Below are 26,819 nucleotides of genomic sequence, written 5' to 3' on the forward strand. Positions count from 1 at the left end.
ACACGTCATGGTGAATATGTGGTTTGAAGAAATTGTGTTTAATTTTATTTAATGAAGTATTTTATCTACCAAGTTGGTAAAATACACATTACTAATAGTTCTTTGTTTTATGAGATTTCATTCAGAATTATAATTAAGAACTGTCTAATCATGAGTTTGTGGAGGAAGAGTTGATATATAAATAAATAAATACTAGAGTTGTTGGCAGAGGATTTGGACAACGCGCTAAGAGTAAAAAAAACCTAAATCGTTTCATTATAAATGTGAGGAAGTGATAAAAAAACTTTTAAAAAAGATTTTAAATAACCGACAAATACCGAAAATATTTAAAATCATGAGATCGATATTTAATCCTTAACTTTAGTGTACATTTACTACTGATTGTTTGCGAAACGCGCACTTGAAGTGAAATAACACAAAAGTGCGCTATACAGGGTGTATCGGCACTAACCCGACAAACTTTAACCAGCTATTCCTTAGCACATTTGGAGTAAAAAATGTTATGTGCACTTTGCTGTCCGGTAACGTTTTTTTTTAATAAAAAATTAATTAAACATATTTTCACCACATGTCACCACTGTTTTATCCTTTGTCAAAATTTGAAAGCAACATCGCAACTCTCGCGTGTTGCTGCGAACGAAGCCCGTATTACATAATCCAGTACCAGAAAAGAAATATTTTATTTAACAATAATGATTATTCACATTTTTCGTATGCGAATCACTGATTGTCTTCTTGTATTGTACACATCAGTTTTATTTTTGTATCTAAATTGTTTCACCTCTGGAATGCTTTGGTTTCACCTCTTACGCGTTTCACGTATTAAATAGTCTAATTTTGAAACTAAGAAACTAATTAGTAGATTTCCTGAATTTATAATCGAAGTCCAATAATTCTGAGCACTTTTAAAAACAATTTTCCTCACTTAGGTACTTATCAATAATAATAATTGGATTATTTGAACAGCGCCGTTGTTTTTTAAATCACCGTAAGTGCTCTGTCAAAATGTTACTTGCTAGGCTATCCTACAACGTATATTTTTTAATAAATTTAGTTATTTACAACTTCGCGGAATGTGATTTATGAATATTATTGCTTATGTTAAAAGCCTTCCAGAATTACCGGAATATAACGAGCAGCTTGACACACTTAAGTTTATTTCCACTAATTTGAAGGTACAAAGAATGTATAGTTTTAAAAACAATCCCGATGAATCAAAAAACGGTTCATATAAAACTGCTGCGCAACACACTGAGACAAAGGAAAGCACTCACACAAACGTCATGACTGCATTGGATTGACCACCTGCAAATGAATGCTGCCAGATTGCTAATTTATTTAAACAATAATTATTAAATTTTATTTAAAATATCGCAATTTTTTTAAAAAATCGACAATAAATTACAACTATAATTTAAAAAAAATATTCTTAACCCCACGCTTTTTCGTAATTGATTAATTAATTCAGAATTTAAACGTTGCTTGAAATGACTAGCCGTATTTGGTGACCAGATCTGAATATCCAGGTTCAGAATTTAAACGTTGCTTGAAATGACTAGCCGTATTTGGTGACCAGATCTGAATATCCAGGTTTAGAATTTAAACGTTGCTTGAAATGACTAGCCGTATTTGGTGACCAGATCTGAATATCCAGGTTCAGAATTTAAACGTTGCTTGAAATGACTAGCCGTATTTGGTGACCAGATCTGAATATCCAGGTTTAGAATTTAAACGTTGCTTGAAATGACTAGCCGTATTTGGTGACCAGATCTGAATATCCAGGTTCAGAATTTAAACGTTGCTTGAAATGACTAGCCGTATTTGGTGACCAGATCTGAATATCCAGGTTTAGAATTTAAACGTTACTTGAAATGACTAGCCGTATTTGGTGACCAGATCTGAATATCCAGGTTCAGAATTTAAACGTTGCTTGAAATGACTAGCCGTATTTGGTGACCAGATCTGAATATCCAGGTTTAGAATTTAAACGTTGCTTGAAATGACTAGCCGTATTTGGTGACCAGATCTGAATATCCAGGTACTTCCTCACCTTCCACTCCTTCCCTTAGCCATAAAACTTACCCCAATTCAACATAAAAATTGTTTAAATTATCGGATGTAATGAAATGCATAATAATTAGACCCCAAAATACTTAATTATTCAGGGAAATAAACCCCTGAGTCATCAGTTGGAAATACCAACGACATTAAGTGAAATTAACAATGCAATAATCCTATTATTGCATTGTTTAAAATTTCACTTAATTATTAGCATTAGCAAATAATATTGGGATTAGCAAATAATAATTTACGACAATTTACTCGGAAATCAATAAAGCCAGAATAATAAAAAAAGAAAGTTATCACTTACGTCGTCTGTAAGTGGCTTTACCAAAGTTTGATAATGCCGTCAGAAGGTGAAACAGCTGTCACGCGTAATAATAATTACAACTAGCAGAACTTGTTTATAAACACACTGTTTTTATAAATTTTTTAATAAGACTGTTAAAATAAAAAAAATCTCTAAATTGAAATGGAGTTCTACAAACTAAACTTAAAATCAAATAAATTTATTGCGAAGGTTCAAAGTACTGTACTGTAATATTATATTAAATAATTTTTACGTGTTTAATTATTGTTTAAAGTCAGATTAAAGCGATTAAAAAACCCACCTGGCAATTCTTATTCGAGTTTCGTTGTTTTTACGTATTGGCGCGCTTACAAGCATCAGTCGTCTCATTTTTAACCATTAATATTTAGTGTGTAGGAAAGAGAGAAGACGCTTTTCGACACACTTGTCGAAAAACTTGTTGAATGCCGACGGGCATACTCTTCTACAGATTTTATTAAATATTGATATGTAGGTAATATTGATGTGTAAATGAATGACATTGTGAGAATTTTACCAATAAATAATAAATGAAAATGCGGACATGTAGTTTATGTTAATTTTTTTATTGGAGCATTTGTTCGAAGTGACTACCATTATTTTCGATGCAAGCGTGTAGTCTTGTTATATTTTGATTATTTAAGTTTGCAGGATTTGCTTTAATTTCTGCAGCGGCTTCCATCACTCGTTCGAGCAGTTGCTCTCTTGAGGCTATTGGCTTAGCATACACTTTTTCCTTGAGAGCCCCCCACAGGTAGTAATCCAGGGGGGTCAGGTCGGGTGATCTTGGTGGCCAAGCAATGGCCGGACTTCCACGGCCTATCCAACGACCAGGAAACTCGACATCCAAGTAGTTCCGCACGGCAATCGAATAGTGTGGTGGGGCTCCATCGTGCTGGAACCACATTCTCCGTAGTAATTCGAGGTTCACATCTTCCAGAATCTCGCCCAGTTGCACTTGTAAGAACTCCAAATACATCGGTCCATTTAGTCTGGGAGGCAACTCGATTGGACCGAGTATTTGATTTCCCAGGATTCCTGCCCACATGTTGATGGAAAATCTGTCCTGGCTCGACGACTCCCGAACAAGCTTGGGGTTTTGTTCAGCCCAATGGTGCAAGTTGTGCACATTTAGCACTCCTGTTTTAGTGAACTGTGCTTCGTCGGTAAACAATATGTTTTTCATGAAGTCTGCATCTCTTATGACATTATGCAGCATTCTTCTGCAGTACACGACTCTGGAAAAGTGGTCATTCTCCATGAGGCCTTGGCAGCGCCTATAGTGAAAAGGTTTGAGCCCGTGCTTCTTCAGAACTCTCCATACCGCCATGTGTTCCCTGTGTCCTATCATCAGAGCGACCCGACGCACGGACAGCGTGGGGTCTTCGGTAATTAAGTTCAGGATTCTCTCCTCAACTGCCACAGGAACGATGTTGTGTCCTCCGCCGGCGCCTTCAATCCGTCCGATGCCACAGTCACGCAATTGTTGATACATCTGAAACAAAACAACAAATAACAACTGCTTTTATTATTCAGCTCAGTAATAATGTCAAATAAACAATCGCGGGCTTTTTCACTCATTTTATTTTTAAAGAACACTTATTTTAGGCACATATCAGAAAACTTACGTTTTCTCTTCATTTATTTCATTTTTTTATAGTAAAATGTATAACAAAGTGTTTTAAATTATAATTTTCTTAACTAGGTACGGTTGATATCTTGGATTCACAGGGGTGAAATTGAATTCAAGTAATTTAAATAATCCCATGGTGAGAAAGGGAGTGAATTCAATTGCAGTGAATGATGCATTTATTAGAGATTAAAATTAATTAACTTTTTAAAACGCCGTTTAGTGACCACTGAACACAAATCACCTAAAGTACAATTTACATTTTTAAAGTTGGTGGCCCCTTGTTATGTTTTTAATGTTCCCAGTTTAAATTTCAAAAGCGCTTTTTGGCATTATCAATGAATGTAAATAGTTTCAATAAACAATTGATAGGGTACAAACCTGGACAAAGGTAGCATGGTGTGGGACGCGTCTTCCAGGAAACCTCATGCGATACTCCCTTACGGCTGCTCGTGAATTTCCATTGCAAAATCCATAAACAAAAACAATATCTGCTTGCTCGGCAGGTGGATAATTGAGGGGCATATTTCAACAGTAAAAACTTAGATAACAAAACAAAAACGAAACTAGAAACTTGATGACATGCGAACTCCCAAAACAGCACTGACCACTGATACGAGACGGGGTGGCGGGAACCACACGGGACTTGAGACAGAATATGTGTGAAAGAGATGACAGTAGCGCGGCGTTGCCAATTATTTTACCCCTATACTGTGGGCAGTAGCGGAGTGTGGAAATTTTATTTATTTTTTGTTTTTAAAAGAAAAAAAATGTTACCGGACAGCAAAGTGTACATAACATTTTTTACTCCAAATGTGCTAAGGAATAGCTGGTTAAAGTTTGTCGGGTTAGTGCCGATACACCCTGTATAAATGCTGTGTTTATATGTAGATTATAAATGCTATGATGAAATATGTAGATTGTGAATATAAAAATAAAGTTATGTAAAATAAGTTATTTGCCTTTCTAATCTTATTGTTGTTGTTGGTTAAGCTTCCAATACAGAATGTCAAAAATAATCTTGGAATTAAAATTTGTAAAAATAAAGATAATAGAATGAGATTTTATGTTCTTTCGTTATTATTACAAGTGCGCCAGTCACTATACTCCTTGATCGTTTTCAATAAGGAGACGGAGAAGGCAGAAGACAGAAGAATATGTGGTAGGCATTGAATAAAGAATGTGGTAGGTTTTATTGTGTTCGAGGTTATTATTGCCGGGGCTGGTAGATCAGGCTGTGGCTGTGTACTCAGTGCAATGTAATATCCCCACACCGTCTATTCTGCACAGCCGGGGTGGGTAGATCAGGCTGTGGCTGTGTACTCAGTGCAATGTAATATCCCCACACCGTCTATTCTGCACAGCCGGGGTGGGTAGATCAGGCTGTGGCTGTGTACTCAGTGCAATGTAATATCCCCACACCGTCTATTCTGCACAGCCGGGGTGGGTAGATCAGGCTGTGGCTGTGTACTCAGTGCAATGTAATATCCCCACACCGGCTATTCTGCACAGCCGGGGTGGGTAGATCAGGCTGTGGCTGTGTACTCAGTGCAATGTAATATCCCCACACCGGCTATTCTACACAGCCGGGGTGGGTAGATCAGGCTGTGGCTGTGTACTCAGTGCAATGTAATATCCCCACACCGTCTATTCTGCACAGCCGGGGTGGGTAGATCAGGCTGTGGCTGTGTACTCAGTGCAATGTAATATCCCCACACCGGCTATTCTGCACAGCCGGGGTGGGTAGATCAGGCTGTGGCTGTGTACTCAGTGCAATGTAATATCCCCACACCGGCTATTCTACACAGCCGGGGTGGGTAGATCAGGCTGTGGCTGTGTACTCAGTGCAATGTAATATCCCCACACCGGCTATTCTACACAGCCGGGGTGGGTAGATCAGGCTGTGGCTGTGTACTCAGTGCAATGTAATATCCCCACACCGGCTATTCTACACAGCCGGGGTGGGTAGATCAGGCTGTGGCTGTGTACTCAGTGCAATGTAATATCCCCACACCGGCTATTCTACACAGCCGGGGTGGGTAGATCAGGCTGTGGCTGTGTACTCAGTGCAATGTAATATCCCCACACCGGCTATTCTACACAGCCGGGGTGGGTAGATCAGGCTGTGGCTGTGTACTCAGTGCAATGTAATATCCCCACACCGGCTATTCTACACAGCCGGGGTGGGTAGATCAGGCTGTGGCTGTGTACTCAGTGCAATGTAATATCCCCACACCGTCTATTCTGCACAGCCGGGGTGGGTAGATCAGGCTGTGGCTGTGTACTCAGTGCAATGTAACATCCCCACACCGGCTATTCTACACAGCCGGGGTGGGTAGATCAGGCTGTGGCTGTGTACTCAGTGCAATGTAATATCCCCATACCGGCTATTCTACACAGCCGGGGTGGGTAGATCAGGCTGTGGCTGTGTACTCAGTGCAATGTAATATCCCCACACCGGCTATTCTACACAGCCGGGGTGGGTAGATCAGGCTGTGGCTGTGTACTCAGTGCAATGTAATATCCCCACACCGGCTATTCTACACAGCCGGGGTGGGTAGATCAGGCTGTGGCTGTGTACTCAGTGCAATGTAATATCCCCACACCGGCTATTCTACACAGCCGGGGTGGGTAGATCAGGCTGTGGCTGTGTACTCAGTGCAATGTAATATCCCCACACCGTATATTCTGCACAGCCGGGGTGGGTAGATCAGGCTGTGGCTGTGTACTCAGTGCAATGTAATATCCCCACACCGGCTATTCTACACAGCCGGGGTGGGTAGATCAGGCTGTGGCTGTGTACTCAGTGCAATGTAATATCCCCACACCGGCTATTCTACACAGCCGGGGTGGGTAGATCAGGCTGTGGCTGTGTACTCAGTGCAATGTAATATCCCCACACCGTCTATTCTGCACAGCCGGGGTGGGTAGATCAGGCTGTGGCTGTGTACTCAGTGCAATGTAACATCCCCACACCGGCTATTCTACACAGCCGGGGTGGGTAGATCAGGCTGTGGCTGTGTACTCAGTGCAATGTAATATCCCCACACCGGCTATTCTACACAGCCGGGGTGGGTAGATCAGGCTGTGGCTGTGTACTCAGTGCAATGTAATATCCCCACACCGGCTATTCTACACAGCCGGGGTGGGTAGATCAGGCTGTGGCTGTGTACTCAGTGCAATGTAATATCCCCACACCGTCTATTCTACACAGCCGGGGTGGGTAGATCAGGCTGTGGCTGTGTACTCAGTGCAATGTAATATCCCCACACCGTCTATTCTACACAGCCGGGGTGGGTAGATCAGGCTGTGGCTGTGTACTCAGTGCAATGTAATATCCCCACACCGGCTATTCTACACAGCCGGGGTGGGTAGATCAGGCTGTGGCTGTGTACTCAGTGCAATGTAATATCCCCACACCGGCTATTCTACACAGCCGGGGTGGGTAGATCAGGCTGTGGCTGTGTACTCAGTGCAATGTAATATCCCCACACCGGCTATTCTACACAGCCGGGGTGGGTAGATCAGGCTGTGGCTGTGTACTCAGTGCAATGTAATATCCCCACACCGGCTATTCTACACAGCCGGGGTGGGTAGATCAGGCTGTGGCTGTGTACTCAGTGCAATGTAATATCCCCACACCGGCTATTCTACACAGCCGGGGTGGGTAGATCAGGCTGTGGCTGTGTACTCAGTGCAATGTAATATCCCCACACCGGCTATTCTACACAGCCGGGGTGGGTAGATCAGGCTGTGGCTGTGTACTCAGTGCAATGTAATATCCCCACACCGTCTATTCTACACAGCCGGGGTGGGTAGATCAGGCTGTGGCTGTGTACTCAGTGCAATGTAATATCCCCACACCGGCTATTCTACACAGCCGGGGTGGGTAGATCAGGCTGTGGCTGTGTACTCAGTGCAATGTAATATCCCCACACCGGCTATTCTACACAGCCGGGGTGGGTAGATCAGGCTGTGGCTGTGTACTCAGTGCAATGTAATATCCCCACACCGTCTATTCTACACAGCCGGGGTGGGTAGATCAGGCTGTGGCTGTGTACTCAGTGCAATGTAATATCCCCACACCGGCTATTCTACACAGCCGGGGTGGGTAGATCAGGCTGTGGCTGTGTACTCAGTGCAATGTAATATCCCCACACCGTCTATTCTGCACAGCCGGGGTGGGTAGATCAGGCTGTGGCTGTGTACTCAGTGCAATGTAATATCCCCACACCGGCTATTCTACACAGCCGGGGTGGGTAGATCAGGCTGTGGCTGTGTACTCAGTGCAATGTAATATCCCCACACCGGCTATTCTACACAGCCGGGGTGGGTAGATCAGGCTGTGGCTGTGTACTCAGTGCAATGTAATATCCCCACACCGTCTATTCTGCACAGCCGGGGTGGGTAGATCAGGCTGTGGCTGTGTACTCAGTGCAATGTAATATCCCCACACCGGCTATTCTACACAGCCGGGGTGGGTAGATCAGGCTGTGGCTGTGTACTCAGTGCAATGTAATATCCCCACACCGGCTATTCTACACAGCCGGGTGGGTAGATCAGGCTGTGGCTGTGTACTCAGTGCAATGTAATATCCCCACACCGGCTATTCTACACAGCCGGGGTGGGTAGATCAGGCTGTGGCTGTGTACTCAGTGCAATGTAATATCCCCACACCGTCTATTCTGCACAGCCGGGGTGGGTAGATCAGGCTGTGGCTGTGTACTCAGTGCAATGTAATATCCCCACACCGGCTATTCTACACAGCCGGGGTGGGTAGATCAGGCTGTGGCTGTGTACTCAGTGCAATGTAATATCCCCACACCGGCTATTCTACACAGCCGGGGTGGGTAGATCAGGCTGTGGCTGTGTACTCAGTGCAATGTAATATCCCCACACCGTCTATTCTGCACAGCCGGGGTGGGTAGATCAGGCTGTGGCTGTGTACTCAGTGCAATGTAATATCCCCACACCGGCTATTCTACACAGCCGGGGTGGGTAGATCAGGCTGTGGCTGTGTACTCAATGCAATGTAATATCCCCACACCGGCTATTCTACACAGCCGGGGTGGGTAGATCAGGCTGTGGCTGTGTACTCAATGCAATGTAATATCCCCACACCGGCTATTCTACACAGCCGGGGTGGGTAGATCAGGCTGTGGCTGTGTACTCAATGCAATGTAATATCCCCACACCGTCTATTCTGCACAGCCGGGGTGGGTAGATCAGGCTGTGGCTGTGTACTCAGTGCAATGTAATATCCCCACACCGGCTATTCTACACAGCCGGGGTGGGTAGATCAGGCTGTGGCTGTGTACTCAATGCAATGTAATATCCCCACACCGGCTATTCTACACAGCCGGGGTGGGTAGATCAGGCTGTGGCTGTGTACTCAGTGCAATGTAATATCCCCACACTGGCTCTGCACTAACTGGTGGTGCCATATTTTTACATGTCTTTAGCCATGTCGATTTTTAGTTTTTGTCAGTTTCGCACGAGACACGTCATTTCACGTAACACACTGATATCAGAATTTCAAAATATAAAAACCACGTTTGTGTAAACAGTATCAAAAATGTTTTTGGACTTTATTGTCACGTCCCTGTTTTCGGATAATGATAAAATAAATCTTCCACTTTTAATGTGTCTAGCAATATTAAAGGCAGTAAAGAGGATAATATCGCAACAGAATATACTGTCTGTACCACTGCCGCCGGTACAAATTATTTTCATGCGTAATGTAAAGATAAAAAAACCCATTTTCTTTATTGCGGTGCATAAAGAGAAATTGTAGCTGAATTATATTTAATTCAATACTGTCAAAGGGCTACAACCGCACCAGCACCGGTTGGATTCCATCGTGACATGCAAACGAGATGCACCACTGAAGAACACAGTCTGAAGTGTTACCTGAGTCCAGTTGAAGAAGCGAAGAACGGCCGCCACAGACTTGGAGATTTGCGTATCGGGAGGTTTGCTCCGGGCGAAGGTGGGGAACTTCTGCTTGTCTGAAGTCTCGTAGTCCGTGCAAAACTGGACCAAAACAGAAAACAGTCAAATTGTATTACTAATAAATAAAGAAGTAATACTTTTTAAATAATACAAAATCGATCCACCAAACACGTCAATCTTTATATATTTTCATTTATTTGAATTCAATTATATCAGTAAGCCATTACAACTCTTAAATTAATATTAAAATAAAGTGGGAGTATACGGTCAATATAAACAAACTAGAGTATTTGTTTCTACTTAATGCTTGCTTGAACATCATTTTTTTCACGACAAAAAATAATAACAATCTTCTAATATGCGTTAGTAAATTTGAGCTTCCCTAGGAACGGTAAAAATCATTCAAAGATTGTAACTCACTCGGGCACAAAGCTCTAATAAAAGCTTAGCAAAATTCTACGCTAAGCCAAGGCAATCGCCTTCCATCGCGGGGGAATTTTTATGCCTTCATTAGGAACCCAGTGTCGATACCAGCCAGCCTTCAGGTTATGGAGCGAAAGTGGGAGGACTTACTTAACAGCTAGAAGTGTAGGTACTTACAAGTAGTAAGGTAATGCTTTGCGCTGCGTTTCCCGAAAATTAATTTGATGTTATTTTTTTAAAAATTTGTATGTGATAAGATTCAAATTTTCAAAAAAAAGATTTATATATTTATTTGACATTTGCAATTTTCGGACGACAATGATTTCATAATGCTTCATGAAAGCTCAGTATTTGGAATACAATTTAAAAAATAACCTGATACCTGCAATGTACTTTCTTGAAAGCAGAAAACGTAAAAAGCAAATGTTTACAATGTACCCACAGTTAGCAACTGCCAATGGTCATCGAAAATTATTCTAAAAGTTTATTTATAAACCTTTCGTGTGAAAATTTCTTCTAAAAAAATAAGATTCCCCGATAGCTCCAACCAACCCCTTAAATCAATCTCAGAAAGGAAGAAATTATCAACCCCTGCGTGTCTGACCTTCATGAAACTGTGATACGAGGGTGGGGGATCACGACCCCTGGCCAGCTACCAGTGACCAGAGACCCCTGGCCAGTGACCAGTAACCAGTGACCAGTGACTAGTGACCAGTCTGCAACAAAGCCATTCTTCATCTGTGTATGGTTTAATAACGTTATCGCGCATGCCATTTATATAATTACGGATTTGCTGATTGCGTTCGAATAAATTAATAAATCCCTATAAATGGATGTGAACTGAAGGTTAGCTTAATTCAGAAATAGATTTAATATGTGATTGAATTTACCAACCCGAGTAAAGGTTTGTACCTAATTACATTCGTGTTCAATACACCGCTGCTTAGTGGAAACTTTGATTAATGGCCCTCCACACCTGAAGTCTAACACGAAATATTATATTCATAAAAAAAATGTTTCTTACAAACAAAAGTAACTCTGTCTAGCTAGGAACTAAAGTTGACCTCACAAGAAATAATACCATTTGTATACATGTTAAATATTTTCAATTATTTATTATAAAGTTATTGTATGTTATTTGCTGTATAAGTAATACATATGTGTAACTACGTTATTAATTTAATGTAATAAATAATCGAAGATCGATACTGTATATTGGAATAATTTTGTAATGTGGTGCAAAGAAATATATTGTTTGTTTATTTTTAGTAATTAATAATTTCAATATAGCGACCGAGTAAAACCACGCAAAGGCCACAATTCTAGAAATAAAACATTATATGCAAATTTTTGTTATTTGTTTTTGGGGTGCTATACCGTGTTGCGCTAACTTCTTCTTTGGCCAACGTTTCGGACAACGTTACAGTGTCCATCATAAGGGCAGATGTGTGAAATGTTGGCTAAGGAAGGAGTTAGCGCAACACGGCATAACACCCCAAAAACAAATAACAAAAATACTTTTAGCCGTGAAAATCTTAAATCATATTTAAAATGCAAACATTATTTAGATTGATGGTCGACAACAAATAATTAATTTCTAAATGTGTACTAAATGTCTCGAAGGAATATGGAATATAATTATAACAAGAGCTTTAAAGTCAGCCGACCGTAAACCTAGATCTATTTTATTACTCAAAAGGCACGTTATTAAAACCTGGAATATCTCGGACAAGTGCGAAAGACATCATTTTTATATTGACGAAAAGACATCTTTGAAATATGATCCAACAAATTTAGTATCTTACGTACAATTTTTTTCTTCATATTTATATTAAATATTTAATAGATTGGTTTTCGGAAGCAAAGCAAAAAAATCCCTTATCCAAAAATAGTACACGTTGTTGATGAGTATTCATAGACTTGATCGTGCCATGTTTTCCTTAACTCACTGAACAGTAAATAAATAATACCAACCGCATATTTAATTCCTTAGAATAAGCAACATGTATAGCTAGGAAATAATATCGACTAGGCAAACATGTGTAATGGTAGCTTGAATACACATGAACATAAATTTACACTAAATTAATGATGTGTTATATATTATACAAATGTAATTTGGAAAATAATTAATTAATATTTATGTTTTAAACCCCATTTTAATAGTGAAGGAAAAGGATTCGTTCTAAATTACTGTTTTCAGATGACCTCACCATATTTATTACAAATTTAATACAAATACTCCATATTACTACGCAATGGAGTCCCAAAGACGATGTCAGACGCGATAAGATCGGTTGTTATTTTTAAAAATTAACTTTTTCATTTCTTCCAAACATTATACGATTAAAGTAATATTTTCAGAATCGATTTTTGTTGTTCTCTGTATGTATACATAGAATAAAGAAGAGAACTATGTAGGTATATAGTAAATATTTGAATTTAGGCATAGCATAAAGAAAAGATCTATGTAGGTTTACGAGTAAATATTTAAATTTAGGCTGTAATGTTCTCCCCTGTCAGCTAAGTATAGGTTCCCATATCCCTTTTTGTAAGGCAAAAGTGTTGAATGTGCTAGTACTACGCTCGTCTCACCCCATCTACGCATTTAGCTATTTCTAGCCACGTGCTCGTCGCGGTACGTCAACCCTTCAATAAATATTATCGAATTATTCTGTCACGTTGTATAAATTTTTTGTTTCGACATATGTTTATTCATTGAAAGGTTTCATTTGTGGTTGTAGTTGTGGTAACTTTGGTTCTTTATGATGAAGGTGTGTTACATTCTGTATGGTTTTAATATAAGACAATGACTGATTCTCTTGAATTTAACTACCCTTCCCCCTACCTTGTTTGTTCGCCAATACGTGTCAGGTTACTGCAGTAGATAAAGTGCTAATACGATGTGACAATTACATACAGGTACATGGAATTCACTCTATATCAATTCAATACCAGATGCACTAATTCTAAGTTAGGCTAGCTAGGCTACGTTACTAATTTAACTACGGTTTGTTAATTTTGTAAGTTATTTCTACGAGTAGGTATTTTAAGAATAGCTAGAGACAAAACACGATGACGACATGACGATGCCATCTCTGTTTACGATTGGAGAGACCAGAATTCATTAATTCCTTCAATAAATGAAAAAAGTAAATGCAGGGCGAGTCTATTCACAGGGCATATAATAAAGAAGAGATTTATGTAGGTATGCAAGTCGATATTTAAAATACCGGTGACAAAATACTTAAGTATTTAATACCGAACTGAAGATTGATTATGAATAAGTTATTTCTAAACTGGACTCACATAAATTCTACCCACAGATTCCCCACACATTTTATTACGTAAACTTGACTCCCCCAATAATTATTCGAATCATATTTGATTCCCCACAGTAATTTTTCAAATGCATGGGGGGTGAGGGTGGCTACAAAATTAATTTCCTGTCGAAAGATTCCACACATTTTTCCCATCAAAACTACCTACTATAAATACCTGGTAAAAGTACCTATTACAAATATTTAGCCCCAGTATAAAATACTTGTGAGTATTTTGAAACCAGGTATTTCGGAAATTTGTCCCAAGTACAAAGTATCTATGAAAAATACCTTAAAGTTGGGATTTCAAAAAGTTATTAACTTTTTTTACTGCCATCATCATGTATAATCAACTCCGAAAGTTAGTGCACTTTATCCCATATCCTTCATAGTTCGCGGGCATTTCATTGCATTGGATACAAAATTAGTTTAAATCGTTTGATGTCTCGATAACAGTCAACCTCCGATAGGAGAGGATATAATAACTAACATTTTGTGACATGCCGCACTTATTGCTCGTTAAATACGTAATACGTAATAATGCTGTGACACGATTTTCTCTCACACAATTTTCAGCTTAATACGGTCGCCTATATATTCTGCCTCAAACAGGCGTAACGAAGGCGTAACTCAATATGATATATTGCATTACGTTATTATTCGTTCTGGACTCACTTATGTGTATTAGAATTGTACCAGCAAAGACAAATAATTGACTTTCGTACACAAAATCAAGCAAAAAAAAAAACATTTTCTCTACATACGTGGCTTTTGCTTATGGCGAATTATGTACGTAGAAATATTTTTCTGATGATCAAATTAATTTGATCTCTCACTTTTTTTTCTGAAATATATTTTTCGAAGCCGTTTCAATTTAAAAAAATACATTCTCATAACATATTTTCACTGTAGATAAACAGTAGTAGATATTTAACAAGCCTTAAGAATAAAATGCAGTGCTTTTATAGATTTATTGACAATCTTTTAATATTGCCTTTTGTTGGTGACTTTTTTAAGTACAGAAATATATTGTTACAAAGAAGTAGAACGAATGCAGTTAGATATTTCCAGACATTCAAGTTATTCAGTGAAGATAAAGAGTTTAAAGATAATTAAATCATAAACTTGGCGATGCTTATTACTGCCAAGTCCAAGCCTTGTGCTGAGCTACTTGTAGTGCTACTGCCAACGTTGTTATATTGGCAGCCTATTCCTGTAAAGCTGTAGTTGCCCATTGCCTAGTCCAAGCGCTGTGCTGAGCTAATTCTATTGCTATTGCCAACTTTATTATATTGGCAGCCTATTCCTGTAAACTTGTAGTTGCCCATTGCCCAGTCCAAGCCTTGTGCTGAGCTACTTCTAGTGCTACTGCCAACGTTATTATATTGGCAGCCTATTCCTGTAAACTTGTAGTTGCCCATTGCCCAGTCCAAGCGCTGTGCTGAGCTACTTCTCGTGATACTGCCAACGTTATTATATTGGCAGCCTATTCCTGTAAACTTGTAGTTGCCCATTGCCCAGTCCAAGCCTTGTGCTGAGCTACTTGTAGTGCTACTGCCAACGTTATTATATTGGCAGCCTATTCCTATAAACGTGTAGTTGCCCATTGCCTAGTCCAAGCCTTGTGCTGAGCTACTTGTAGTGCTACTGCCAACGTTATTATATTGGCAGCCTATTCCTGTAAACTTGTAGTTGCCCATTGCCCAGTCCAAGCCTTGTGCTGAGCTACTTGTAGTGCTACTGCCAACGTTATTATATTGGCAGCCTATTCCTATAAACGTGTAGTTGCCCATTGCCTAGTCCAAGCCTTGTGCTGAGCTACTTGTAGTGCTACTGCCAACGTTATTATATTGGCAGCCTATTCCTGTAAACTTGTAGTTGCCCATTGCCCAGTCCAAGCCTTGTGCTGAGCTACTTGTAGTGCTACTGCCAACGTTATTATATTGGCAGCCTATTCCTATAAACGTGTAGTTGCCCATTGCCTAGTCCAAGCCTTGTGCTGAGCTACTTGTAGTGCTACTGCCAACGTTATTATATTGGCAGCCTATTCCTGTAAACTTGTAGTTGCCCATTGCCCAGTCCAAGCCTTGTGCTGAGCTACTTCTAGTGCTACTGCCAACGTTATTATATTGGCAGCCTATTCCTATAAACTTGTAGTTGCCCATTGCCCAGTCCAAGCCTTGTGCTGAGCTACTTCTAGTGCTACTGCAAACGTTATTATACTAAATAATATTAAATCTGTATAAATGAAAGTCAATGTCCGAATGTGTGTGTCATATATGTCATATTATATAAACTGCAAGACCGATTTTGCTGAAAATTTGAAAGATTATTCTAATTAGTGCCAGGAGAGTTTAGATTGTGATTTGAATGGTAGAAGAAGTGTGGACGTTCGAGGAAGTCTTAAAACATCTCTGCACTAGAATGAGACACGGAGTTGAAGTAAAGTCGATATATTGCAGTATTTTAATAGTAATAATGTGGTATACAGTAGAGAATGGTAGAAAAAGGAGGGGACATTGCTACTGCAGGAATACATGGCACTATCATGTGAAACAAATACTTACGTGTGATGAAAAGTGGCCTATGTGATGAACTTAGAAAGGGGAGTAAGGAGAATATGTGACGTGTAAGCAAATGGTAGAAAAGGTCTAGGACGCCCGAGGAAGAGAGGGCACGATGAGGTGAAAAAAGCAAAGTTTATCAATTCTTCACAATTATTTTATTTCCATATTAAAAGTGCACTCATCTTTCAGGTATACTAGAATTCACAACCTCAAAACTTTACGAGCAACGCCAGGTACCTGGAGAACATGCAGGAGCAAGAGTGGTGGGCTGCGGTAATTATTGCACTGGTTTATCGAGTCAACCGCGTCTAAAAGAATAATAATATTTATTCCAGGATGTGGGGAGGTTAGTGCAATTATACACTATATAGTCCCGTATAGTTATACATATTGATTGTGAATAAAAGTCTGAAAATACATGAAAGTAAAAAGTCATTTTATGAATAAAACAACTTTTAAGAAATACTAGTAAATCAAATAAATAAATAAACAATAATTGAGCGAAAACAGTGAATTTTAAGAAATGCGAGTAGATCTAAAAATTCGTAATAATAAGGTATTAAGAATAATTATGTAGGGAGTGGTCTTTAGTAACTTTGTGCCCAGCGCTCACTTGTTTGAGCGGAGTGGCGTTTGATGCTTGATGGTAGGCTGCGGTCACCATCGTATTGGCAGAGGCCATTAGCCGCATCCTGGCTCCAGTGACCAGGTGTCGTGATGGTAATATCGTAATTTAGACAGTTCGCGAACCCAAATTCTTTAACATATTTTTTCATTCAAAGCTTTTGAACAGCTGTTAACAAGTAAAAATTAAGTCTTCTAATTTATTTTATTATTATTTTTTTTAATTGCTTTATTTTTCCCAATTTTTACATTAATTACATACAATATTATATAAATCAATACGAATAATGGGAACCCACTAAGGCGCAGCCTGTGCGTGGGTAATATATTTAAGTTATTATATTATTGTACCCAGAAATAAACAAACTGTGGGCATATAAAACAAAAACAAGATTACATTTTGTCTAAAAATGTTCTTTTCAGATTATACATAACTTTGATGGTATAATTTTGAGTTATTTGTAAAGGTGCACCGCCCCATCCTATTATTTCGTATATGAGTGGAGATTGCACCAAAGAAAAATAAATAATTTTCAGTTTTTCAACATTGAGCACTTCTTTTAATCTGTAAAATATGTATGTAAGATATCTTAATTTACAGACGGTATTATTAATTTGTGACTGCCAATTTAATTTTCTATCACCTAAATATTTGATCTTTTCAACTTTTCCGAGTTCAAAGCAAGATGAGCATATTTCTTGATTACAGTTAACATTATGTATTCTAATTTTAATTTAATTGGGGGTTTATTTTTACTATTTTTAGAAGGTTAGGTAAAATGTTTTATTATCGTTTAAGAAGACTCTATTACTTTTTAGTCATGATGAGACATATGTAATACATTTTATTGCCTTCAAAAAACTTTCAGGCCAGGAAATTCCATTCACTATTATTGCTGTATCATCAGCGTAAGATACAATTTTACCAGGGATCATAACATCACATAAATCGTTTATGTATATTAGAAAGAGAATTGGGCCAAGCACAGTTCCCTGTGGTACTTCTTTTTTTATTCCTGTTTCAGTACTATCAAAATCCCCTATTTTTATTTTTTGTTTTCTGTCTTTGAGATAGCTAGTAAGAATTTTTAGTGTATCATTTTTGAAACCTATTTGATTCATTTTTTTATAAGTAGATTGTGATTTACCATACCAAAAGCTTTTAAGTCTAGAAATATAGCTAAACTTTTTTTGTTTCTAATATATATTTGTATCTTTGATTATCAAATATACAGAAGTAGAAAATATTCAATGTTGACCAGAATGTACCAGGTACCATGTACGGCAATTTCAAACCAGCTGAATCGCAAAATTCACGCGCTTATAAAGTTTACGGATGTTTTATTATTTTTTTATAATTCTAAAAATATAGAAAAAATGGTAAAATATAGGTAAATTCATTGGCTGTCATATACTCTATAAGGCGGGGAATATCCAAAACGAATGATTAAAAGTGCCGAACTCTTTCGGTTATTGACGCGATCACTCGAGTGGTTAACAGAATTTATTTATTTATCCTATATTAGTTTTATCTGATCAAGAGCAATGAGCAGGAGGAGAAGAGAGGAGAGTAGAGGAGAGTGATTACATTAACCGGCGCGGCCTCTAATGGGGGATTAGGTTTGTTTGAACTGAGGACATTAGCGCTCTCTTCTTAGAACTACCAAAGGAAGGTTAATATATAGGAAAGTTAATGGCGGCCCTTTGTGAAGAAACTCTGCTCGGGAGGAGTGCCTAGGAAGTGTGAATGTAAATGAGCAGGAGGAGAAGAGAGGAGAGTAGAGGAGAGTGATTACATTAACCGGCGCGGCCTCTAATGGGGGATTAGGTTTGTTTGAACTGAGGACATTAGCGCTCTCTTCTTAGAACTACCAAAGGAAGGTTAATATATAGGAAAGTTAATGGCGGCCCTTTGTGAAGAAACTCTGCTCGGGAGGAGTGCCTAGGAAGTGTGAATGTAAATGAGCAGGAGGAGAAGAGAGGAGAGTAGAGGAGAGTGATTACATTAACCGGCGCGGCCTCTAATGGGGGATTAGGTTTGTTTGAACTGAGGACATTAGCGCTCTCTTCTTAGAACTACCAAAGGAAGGTTAATATATAGGAAAGTTAATGGCGGCCCTTTGTGAAGAAACTCTGCTCGGGAGGAGTGCCTAGGAAGTGTGAATGTAAATGAGCAGGAGGAGAAGAGAGGAGAGTAGAGGAGAGTGATTACATTAACCGGCGCGGCCTCTAATGGGGGATTAGGTTTGTTTGAACTGAGGACATTAGCGCTCTCTTCTTAGAACTACCAAAGGAAGGTTAATATATAGGAAAGTTAATGGCGGCCCTTTGTGAAGAAACTCTGCTCGGGAGGAGTGCCTAGGAAGTGTGAATGTAAATGAGCAGGAGGAGAAGAGAGGAGAGTAGAGGAGAGTGATTACATTAACCGGCGCGGCCTCTAATGGGGGATTAGGTTTGTTTGAACTGAGGACATTAGCGCTCTCTTCTTAGAACTACCAAAGGAAGGTTAATATATAGGAAAGTTAATGGCGGCCCTTTGTGAAGAAACTCTGCTCGGGAGGAGTGCCTAGGAAGTGTGAATGTAAATGAGCAGGAGGAGAAGAGAGGAGAGTAGAGGAGAGTGATTACATTAACCGGCGCGGCCTCTAATGGGGGATTAGGTTTGTTTGAACTGAGGACATTAGCGCTCTCTTCTTAGAACTACCAAAGGAAGGTTAATATATAGGAAAGTTAATGGCGGCCCTTTGTGAAGAAACTCTGCTCGGGAGGAGTGCCTAGGAAGTGTGAATGTAAATGAGCAGGAGGAGAAGAGAGGAGAGTAGAGGAGAGTGATTACATTAACCGGCGCGGCCTCTAATGGGGGATTAGGTTTGTTTGAACTGAGGACATTAGCGCTCTCTTCTTAGAACTACCAAAGGAAGGTTAATATATAGGAAAGTTAATGGCGGCCCTTTGTGAAGAAACTCTGCTCGGGAGGAGTGCCTAGGAAGTGTGAATGTAAATGTTTTTGTTGGTTTATTCACCACTAATGGAGACGCAATGGAAAAATCTTATAATCCTTTCATTCTTTTCATTTCATCTTCAGATTCATCTGAGGGCGCGGGATTATTATTCCCTAATTGGTATAATCAACAAGTTCGGAGTAGGGCTTTCAATCACGGGATTTTTTTCAGAGCCGAGATTATCGATTAGTATTAAAAAAACAGTAGTTCATTTTATTTAGAATTAACGGTACGAGTGCCATTTACATACATGAAAGTTACTGACAGTCACAGTACAATATGGAAACAAAGGAAAAATTATAAGATTAAATAAGTTAACGAGAAAAAAGAATACACAATAGTACAAAGTTATTAAAAGAAATAAACTAGAAAAAAAACGAGTCACCTATTTTGCACAGTGATCTCATTAATAAGAAGCACTGTTAAAATGTTTAATCAGTACAGATTTATATTTCGAGAGAGCATCAAAAACATTAGCTAACATTGCATAGTGGTGTGTAATCTACTTATAACAGAAGTGTAGCCTGAATCCGTAGTATGATTGTTACAATAATACATACTAGGGAACCATGATCTAATGGTACGAACATGATGGTGAATCAACATTAATATGTCGGGGCTACTTAACTTTTTTTTTTCAGTGGGTACTTATACATAGATTAGGTAACATACATATAACTAAAGTTCATTATTCAGGATGTCCCGGGGTAAAGCGCGTAGAAGTAAAAAAGATGAACAACTTTTTTAGAAATTTCAAAGTATATTTTCCCATCAAAAATATATTTCCGTAGAAGAATATTTTTTTTCCCATAAGTCGACTTTCTCGCCTGAAAACTAAATTAAGTTATTTTTCTTTTTTAGCTGTACCATCATGTAGAATCAACTCCTGAAGTTAGCAAACTCCCGTGCTTGTGGAAGGGAGAGCAGTCTTTGCCTGCATCTGGTGGCAAAGCTCGTAGTACGAGAGCCCACGACCAAAACCATGTCTCATAGCAATACGGCAAAAACCCTATAAAATCGTTAGATTGTATGATTCTGAACCCGACTAGGTGTGTAGTAACGGTCGAAAGTGTAGCAACTACGTGGGAGGCCATTTCTGCTGTGTCAAAAAAAAGACAGTCGGTATTATAGCAATACGTCTGATAATGAAAATGTACATAGATTTTATAATTGTATTACGAAAAAGTTTGTTTTCAGACATTTTGCGCGTAGCATATAGCCTGAGCGCATTTTTGAAAATGTCAACAAATTTAGCCGACCTGTATCATAGCAATACGGATAATTTTTTTTTCAACTTTTCGTATTGCTGCCATGATTACCAAAAACCTGTTTTCAGACACTTTAAGTGTAGCATATACTCCCAAAAACGAAAATAACGTTTCGGAGTCGCCTGGCCGACGCCTCTGTTAAATGTTTTTTTAAATTTACAGCCTTCATAGATATTCAAGAATCTCCCTTGTCTATTATATGTACTTTGACAGATGACAGATGTCATTACCTATTTCTTTTGAATTGGAGAAACATTTATTACGAACAAAATATATTGCACAAGTCTGGAGCAACGCTCATACCAAAACGCCAACCGAACTGAACCCTGCAGATTGCGGATGGTATGAAGACGAGGGACGATTTCAGTTTTCGTGGTTCTCTGGCAACCAACTACCTGAGTTGAGCAACGTTATTTTGGACGACAAATTATCATCCACAACAGGTACAGTTTACATGGCTTTTGCTGTTAATTTCATAAATAAGTTCGTGATTTTCACTAACGATGTTTATTTTACAGAAGAGGACGTTGAAGATCTCCCGAGCGACGTCGAGAGTGATTTCGAAGACGACGATTCCGAATCCGACAGCGATTGAATACGAGAATATTTTGTAACTTTGAATAAACCGTTTTTTTTTTCAACTTCATCCCAGTTTCCTTTTGTGCGATTTATTTCAGTCCTTCAACTTCAATGTTACGGTTTCGGGTAAATTCTTTGTTAATTATCATCTAATAAATTCAGGGTCGCAACGTATTCATTGGTTTGTAACAGAAAATTCAAGATGCCTCAATACGATTTTTAAATGATATCTGAGTATCGAAAAGTTGTCTGATAGAGAAGGTGCTACACTTAATTTGTCTGATATAAATTTTTTGCACATGTGGACAACTTATTTTATCATGTCCAACAATTTTCAGACATATTGCTATGATACCGATCGGTAAAATTTGTTAACATTTTCAAAACGGTCTCAAAATTTAATGCGTTCACATTTCCGTCTGAAAATTGTTTTGTTCGCATCAAATAACCAAAATTTACAAATAAAAAAGATTTTCAGACGTATTGCTATGAGACATTTTTTTTTGTCTCATTTTTATTTTTTTTAAGTGATTTTACGGGCTTGCGCTACACCACTAACGTCTAAAAAATATGTTTCCGGTATCTCAGAACTATCATTCAACTACAGTCTGCAAATCAGACATATTGCTATGATGCAGTTCGGTAAAATTCTTTGACAATTTTGAAAATTCGGTCAGATCAAACGCTACGCGGAAAATGTCTGATATTGGTATTTTCGAGTTCAGGATAATCGTATCTATCGATTTGATGCGGTTTTGGCCGTATTGCTATGAGACAAAAATTTTGGTCGTGGGCTCTCGTACTATCGGCCGTCCGACCATTCATTCCTTGGAATGGTAGAACCCTTTCCACATTTTTCGGTCGAATGCGTGGGATTTCGAGTTACTAACAAAAAAAAACTGACTCGAAATAAAGGGTTGCCACAACCAGAGATAATTAAAATACATTTTTATGTACATTATAATAGATTATTCAAAAATAAATTTATTTTTTAAATTTACATCATTAGTGAACATTTAAATTTATCGGTATTATTATTCTGTGGAAAATCAACATTACATAAACCTGCTTCAAAATATTAATTAATTAATTTATTCAATATTCACAACAACATAAAAACTTATGGATTTTCTCATGAAAACCATAATAAATAAACGATGGTCATTACATTTCGCTAATTTATATAGCGCCCTTTTTCGTAAAATATTCCTTAAAATGAGGTCGCTCAACAAATCAAGAAAATATTTTTTAAAAAATAACTTACTCACCAAAAGGCCATTTTTCTGAAATACTCAGTTTTGGCACAAACTTCCTGTCACATGCATATTCATACATCGTCTTATACACACTCTTCTGTTATTTTGACTCTTGACATGGCCCGACTCAAGTAATAAAAAAAGGTTTATTTGGTTAATTTAATAATTAGGCGCCCCACATGAGGCTTGCTACTCTCTTTAATTAGCACTTGGTTAGCTATTAATTTCTTCCCAATAATGTTAGTTTTGTTTTAGTATTAAATATGTTTATTGTCAAATTTTGATGAAATTGAAACTTAATTTGGGTGAACTCTTTGGTTATTAAGTGAAGATCTTAATATATAATTGTTGTTAAGGATAAAAACTAGATAAATTATGATATAATTATGAAAAAATCAATAAAAAACCACCGAAACTATAATAAATGTAAACTAAATATTTTTAATTATTTTGGAGTTAAAGTTTTTAATATTAATTAAAAAGATAAATGGATAAATATTAGATAAAAGATGAGTTAAATAATTAAAAGAAATAAATCTTCAAATATTGTTTACTATACACGTAAAATACATTTAGGTTTACCGAATTTTGTTTATCGGTAATTGGAAATTTAACCACAAAAACACTGATCGGGAGTTTTAACTAAAGGGAAAATTTAATAGAATTCCGAAATGGCTGTACACATTGGTTACTATACCGGTGATGGTAACAATAGTGACGAGTGCCGACATTTTACACTGTGTTATTCAATTAACACATTGTAAAACAAGTACTAAATTACCCGTGACGTGACACCAACACGCCGTAGATTTGGCGCGTTTGGGTGACCCCTGATAAATTATAACTCTTACTATTAAAACCAACTTTTAAAAATATGTATACTGGTATTTAAATTCGAAGGTCAAAAGGTTGACAAAAATGGACTGGAGTTCCTTTTTACAGAAATACTTAATTTAAAAAAAAAAAATCTCCGAAAAAGAAAACAACGTTAAAAGAAGAAAAAATTGATAAATCCAACATCGCTAGTGAAATCTATTAAAAATAAATATGCACTACGCTGCCTGAGTGCTTGTATGTTCAATAGACCATTTAGCAAATTTTACAAGACACGTTTTTTTTGTTTTCACATGCAAATTCTAAAAAATTCTCGATTTTGGTCATTTCGTTTTATACATATGTGTAACATGAAATTTTTAAAGATCTTATTTCTAAGATTGAAACTATAATATACCCATATTATGACTTTAAAGGTGGACGTTGAACATGGCTTGAAAATTATGAATGATTATTTTGGATATTGAACAAATCGTCTGGAGATTGAACAATTCGACTACCATAACTTTGAGGTATTTTTTGTTCAATTAGCCAATTAGTGGTTAATTGTATATACAGGATGATTTTATCTTTTATCTTAGGTAATAGTTGACTTAAAGTATTACTTTAAAATAAACAAACAGTGTCCTTGAGGTGATTTTTCACAAAAACTGATCTATATAAATCATCTAAATATTATGTGAGTTTAAAAACAACGTACGAGTACAAAGGTACCTACAGCTAATATACTACTATTGGCTGTCGGTGCATGCGTGATGTGAAATATTCTTACATCGTACGTATTACTGCCTCCGTGGTCTAGGGGTGCTCTTGACTAGAGATCGATTTAGTTACCGGAGGTCGCGGGTTCAAACCCCGGCGTGCGTAAGTAAATTTCAATTGAATCATTTATGTTATTTCACAAATTATTCATTTAAAATAACATATAGTTCATTTGCGACATGTTGCAGAGTGGAAGATATGGTGTAAAGACTATGGTGTTTGGTGACCAGATCTGAATAGGTACTCACTTACCTTCTCTCTTTTCCTTCCTCCTCCTTCCTTTCTTTCTCCTCTTTATCTACTTCCCCTCCACACTACCTTCAGCCTAACAATATACGAATATACCCCAATTGGGGATTCCATAGTCTCACTGCCTACAGATGGTTGGGAGCAGTTGAGACTGTGTGCGCTATTTTTGTTGTTTGTTTTTGGGGTGTTATGCCGTGTTGCGCTAACTTCTTTAGCCGACGTTTCGGACATCGTTGCAGTGTCCATCATCAGGGCAGATCTGGTAGATCCGAAGATGTACCGGATCTGCCCTGATGATGGACACTGCAACGATGTCCGAAACGTCGGCTAAAGGAGTTAGCGCAACACGGCATAACACCCCAAAAACAAACAACAAAAATGCTTTTGGCCGTGAGAATCTAAAAACTTACCTGTGTGCGCTATTCCATCAAAAAAATATCCCGAATGATGCGTAAAATTATTTAAGTTCAATTTTCAGTTGAAAATTGGAACTGATTAGTATTAAATCGAATAAATGAATTAATAATTCTTTATTTGAAATGTGTGTTGGTTTGTTTTTTATTGTTTCGATACCTACATTTGACAAATGTAATTTTTAAAGTTTTTTTTCTTCCGAAAGTTCTTATTTGCCGTTATTTTATTATTAATGTTGAGTAAAATATATATTTTTTAAATACTTTCAATTCTCAAAATCCTAAAATTATAATATGCCGCGATTTGGGTTATGGGTCTGCTCTGGTATAAAAATACATTTAATGTTGTTAGTCGTGTGCCTAGTTGGTTTTATTGTAGTTCCAACATAAGAATTTATTTATTTAATCGGAAACTTTTAATTGAATGAATTCAAAATTGAAAGATTTTGACTTCGTTTTCATCAGCGATCTCAGCAGTGATAACGGACTAAATATGTGTCTCAGATGTCTTTCAATCAGACTGTGAGGACAGTTGACTTCTTGCACATGTCTATGTCCTGGCTCTTATGTTGTATTTCTTGAATAAACATAAGTTTTAATGCACTAGTATAATTTATTAAGACGCATTTTAGGTAAAATCCCTAATGGTGTAAATAAAGAATTGAATAAATAAATAATAAAGGAAGCATCCTGTATATTTGCGTACAAAAACTCAAGAAGTACATGTAAAATATTGTGAAAAATCCTATAAATGACATAATTTTAAGACTTACCTTTTTATTTGAGCTACTGCTGTAAGGTTTATTGATTCTGGAGTCGGTGAAGTAATTTTTCCGTTCAATAACAGTATATATTCGCAATTAAACGTATTTTTAGTGGAACAATTTAGTTGTTAGAAAACAAACAAAAATCAACATGGCCGCTCATTTTAACTAGCCGACTCCTGATTGGTTGAAAGTGGATATTGAACATTCCAGACCTCAACGTTCGGCGTGATGTTGAACTTTAAATAAAATATTATATTCATAACGTTGAGTGTTTAAATGTTCAATATCCGAGAGTTTGAATAAATAAGAACTAAAACATTGTTCCGTAAGCGGATATTGGCACTCGAAAAATGCTGAAAATGTCACTAAAAAACCAAAAAACTGTCTTTTTTAGCTTCATTAATGCGCAATAGGTTAGTGAACATATTGGCATTCATAACGCAGTTATGCAAAAAAAGGTCTATTTAACATTCAAGAACTAGGACAGCGACTAGACAAAATACGTGTAGTAATAGAAACCGCAAATTGGAGTACCTAAAAAAGGCATATAAAAAAGTTGAAAAGGACAGCATTAATGAAATTATTTGTGAGATTGGTTGAACAGAAAGTCATTTTAATACAACGTAAAGGTAAAAAATTCATTCTACCTCTAATAAATTAAATTCCTGTATTTTTTGCATTAAAAAAAGCGATGGCTGTCCTAAGTATTATACATTCAGCAAAGGTTATCCAATATCAAAACAAAAGGATGACAATTCCGAAACCAGGGAACGCATCATAATTT

General features: G+C 37.7%; 1 protein-coding gene across 1 annotated transcript in view; it reads right to left on the reverse strand.

Moving 5' to 3' along the window:
* The window catches only part of LOC149408915 (uncharacterized), a 208,607-nt gene that overhangs the window by 174,199 nt on the left and 7,589 nt on the right, over positions 1–26,819 (reverse strand). The window contains exon 3 of the mRNA XM_089650310.1: positions 9,930–10,052. Within this exon, the coding sequence (XP_089506436.1) occupies positions 9,930–10,052 (123 nt within the window). The remainder of the gene's footprint in view (positions 1–9,929; positions 10,053–26,819) is intronic.

Source organism: Hesperophylax consimilis, unplaced genomic scaffold, assembly GCF_061612785.1.
Source record: "Hesperophylax consimilis isolate HC1 unplaced genomic scaffold, BYU_Hcon_1.0 scaffold_42, whole genome shotgun sequence".
NCBI lineage: Eukaryota > Metazoa > Arthropoda > Insecta > Trichoptera > Limnephilidae > Hesperophylax > Hesperophylax consimilis.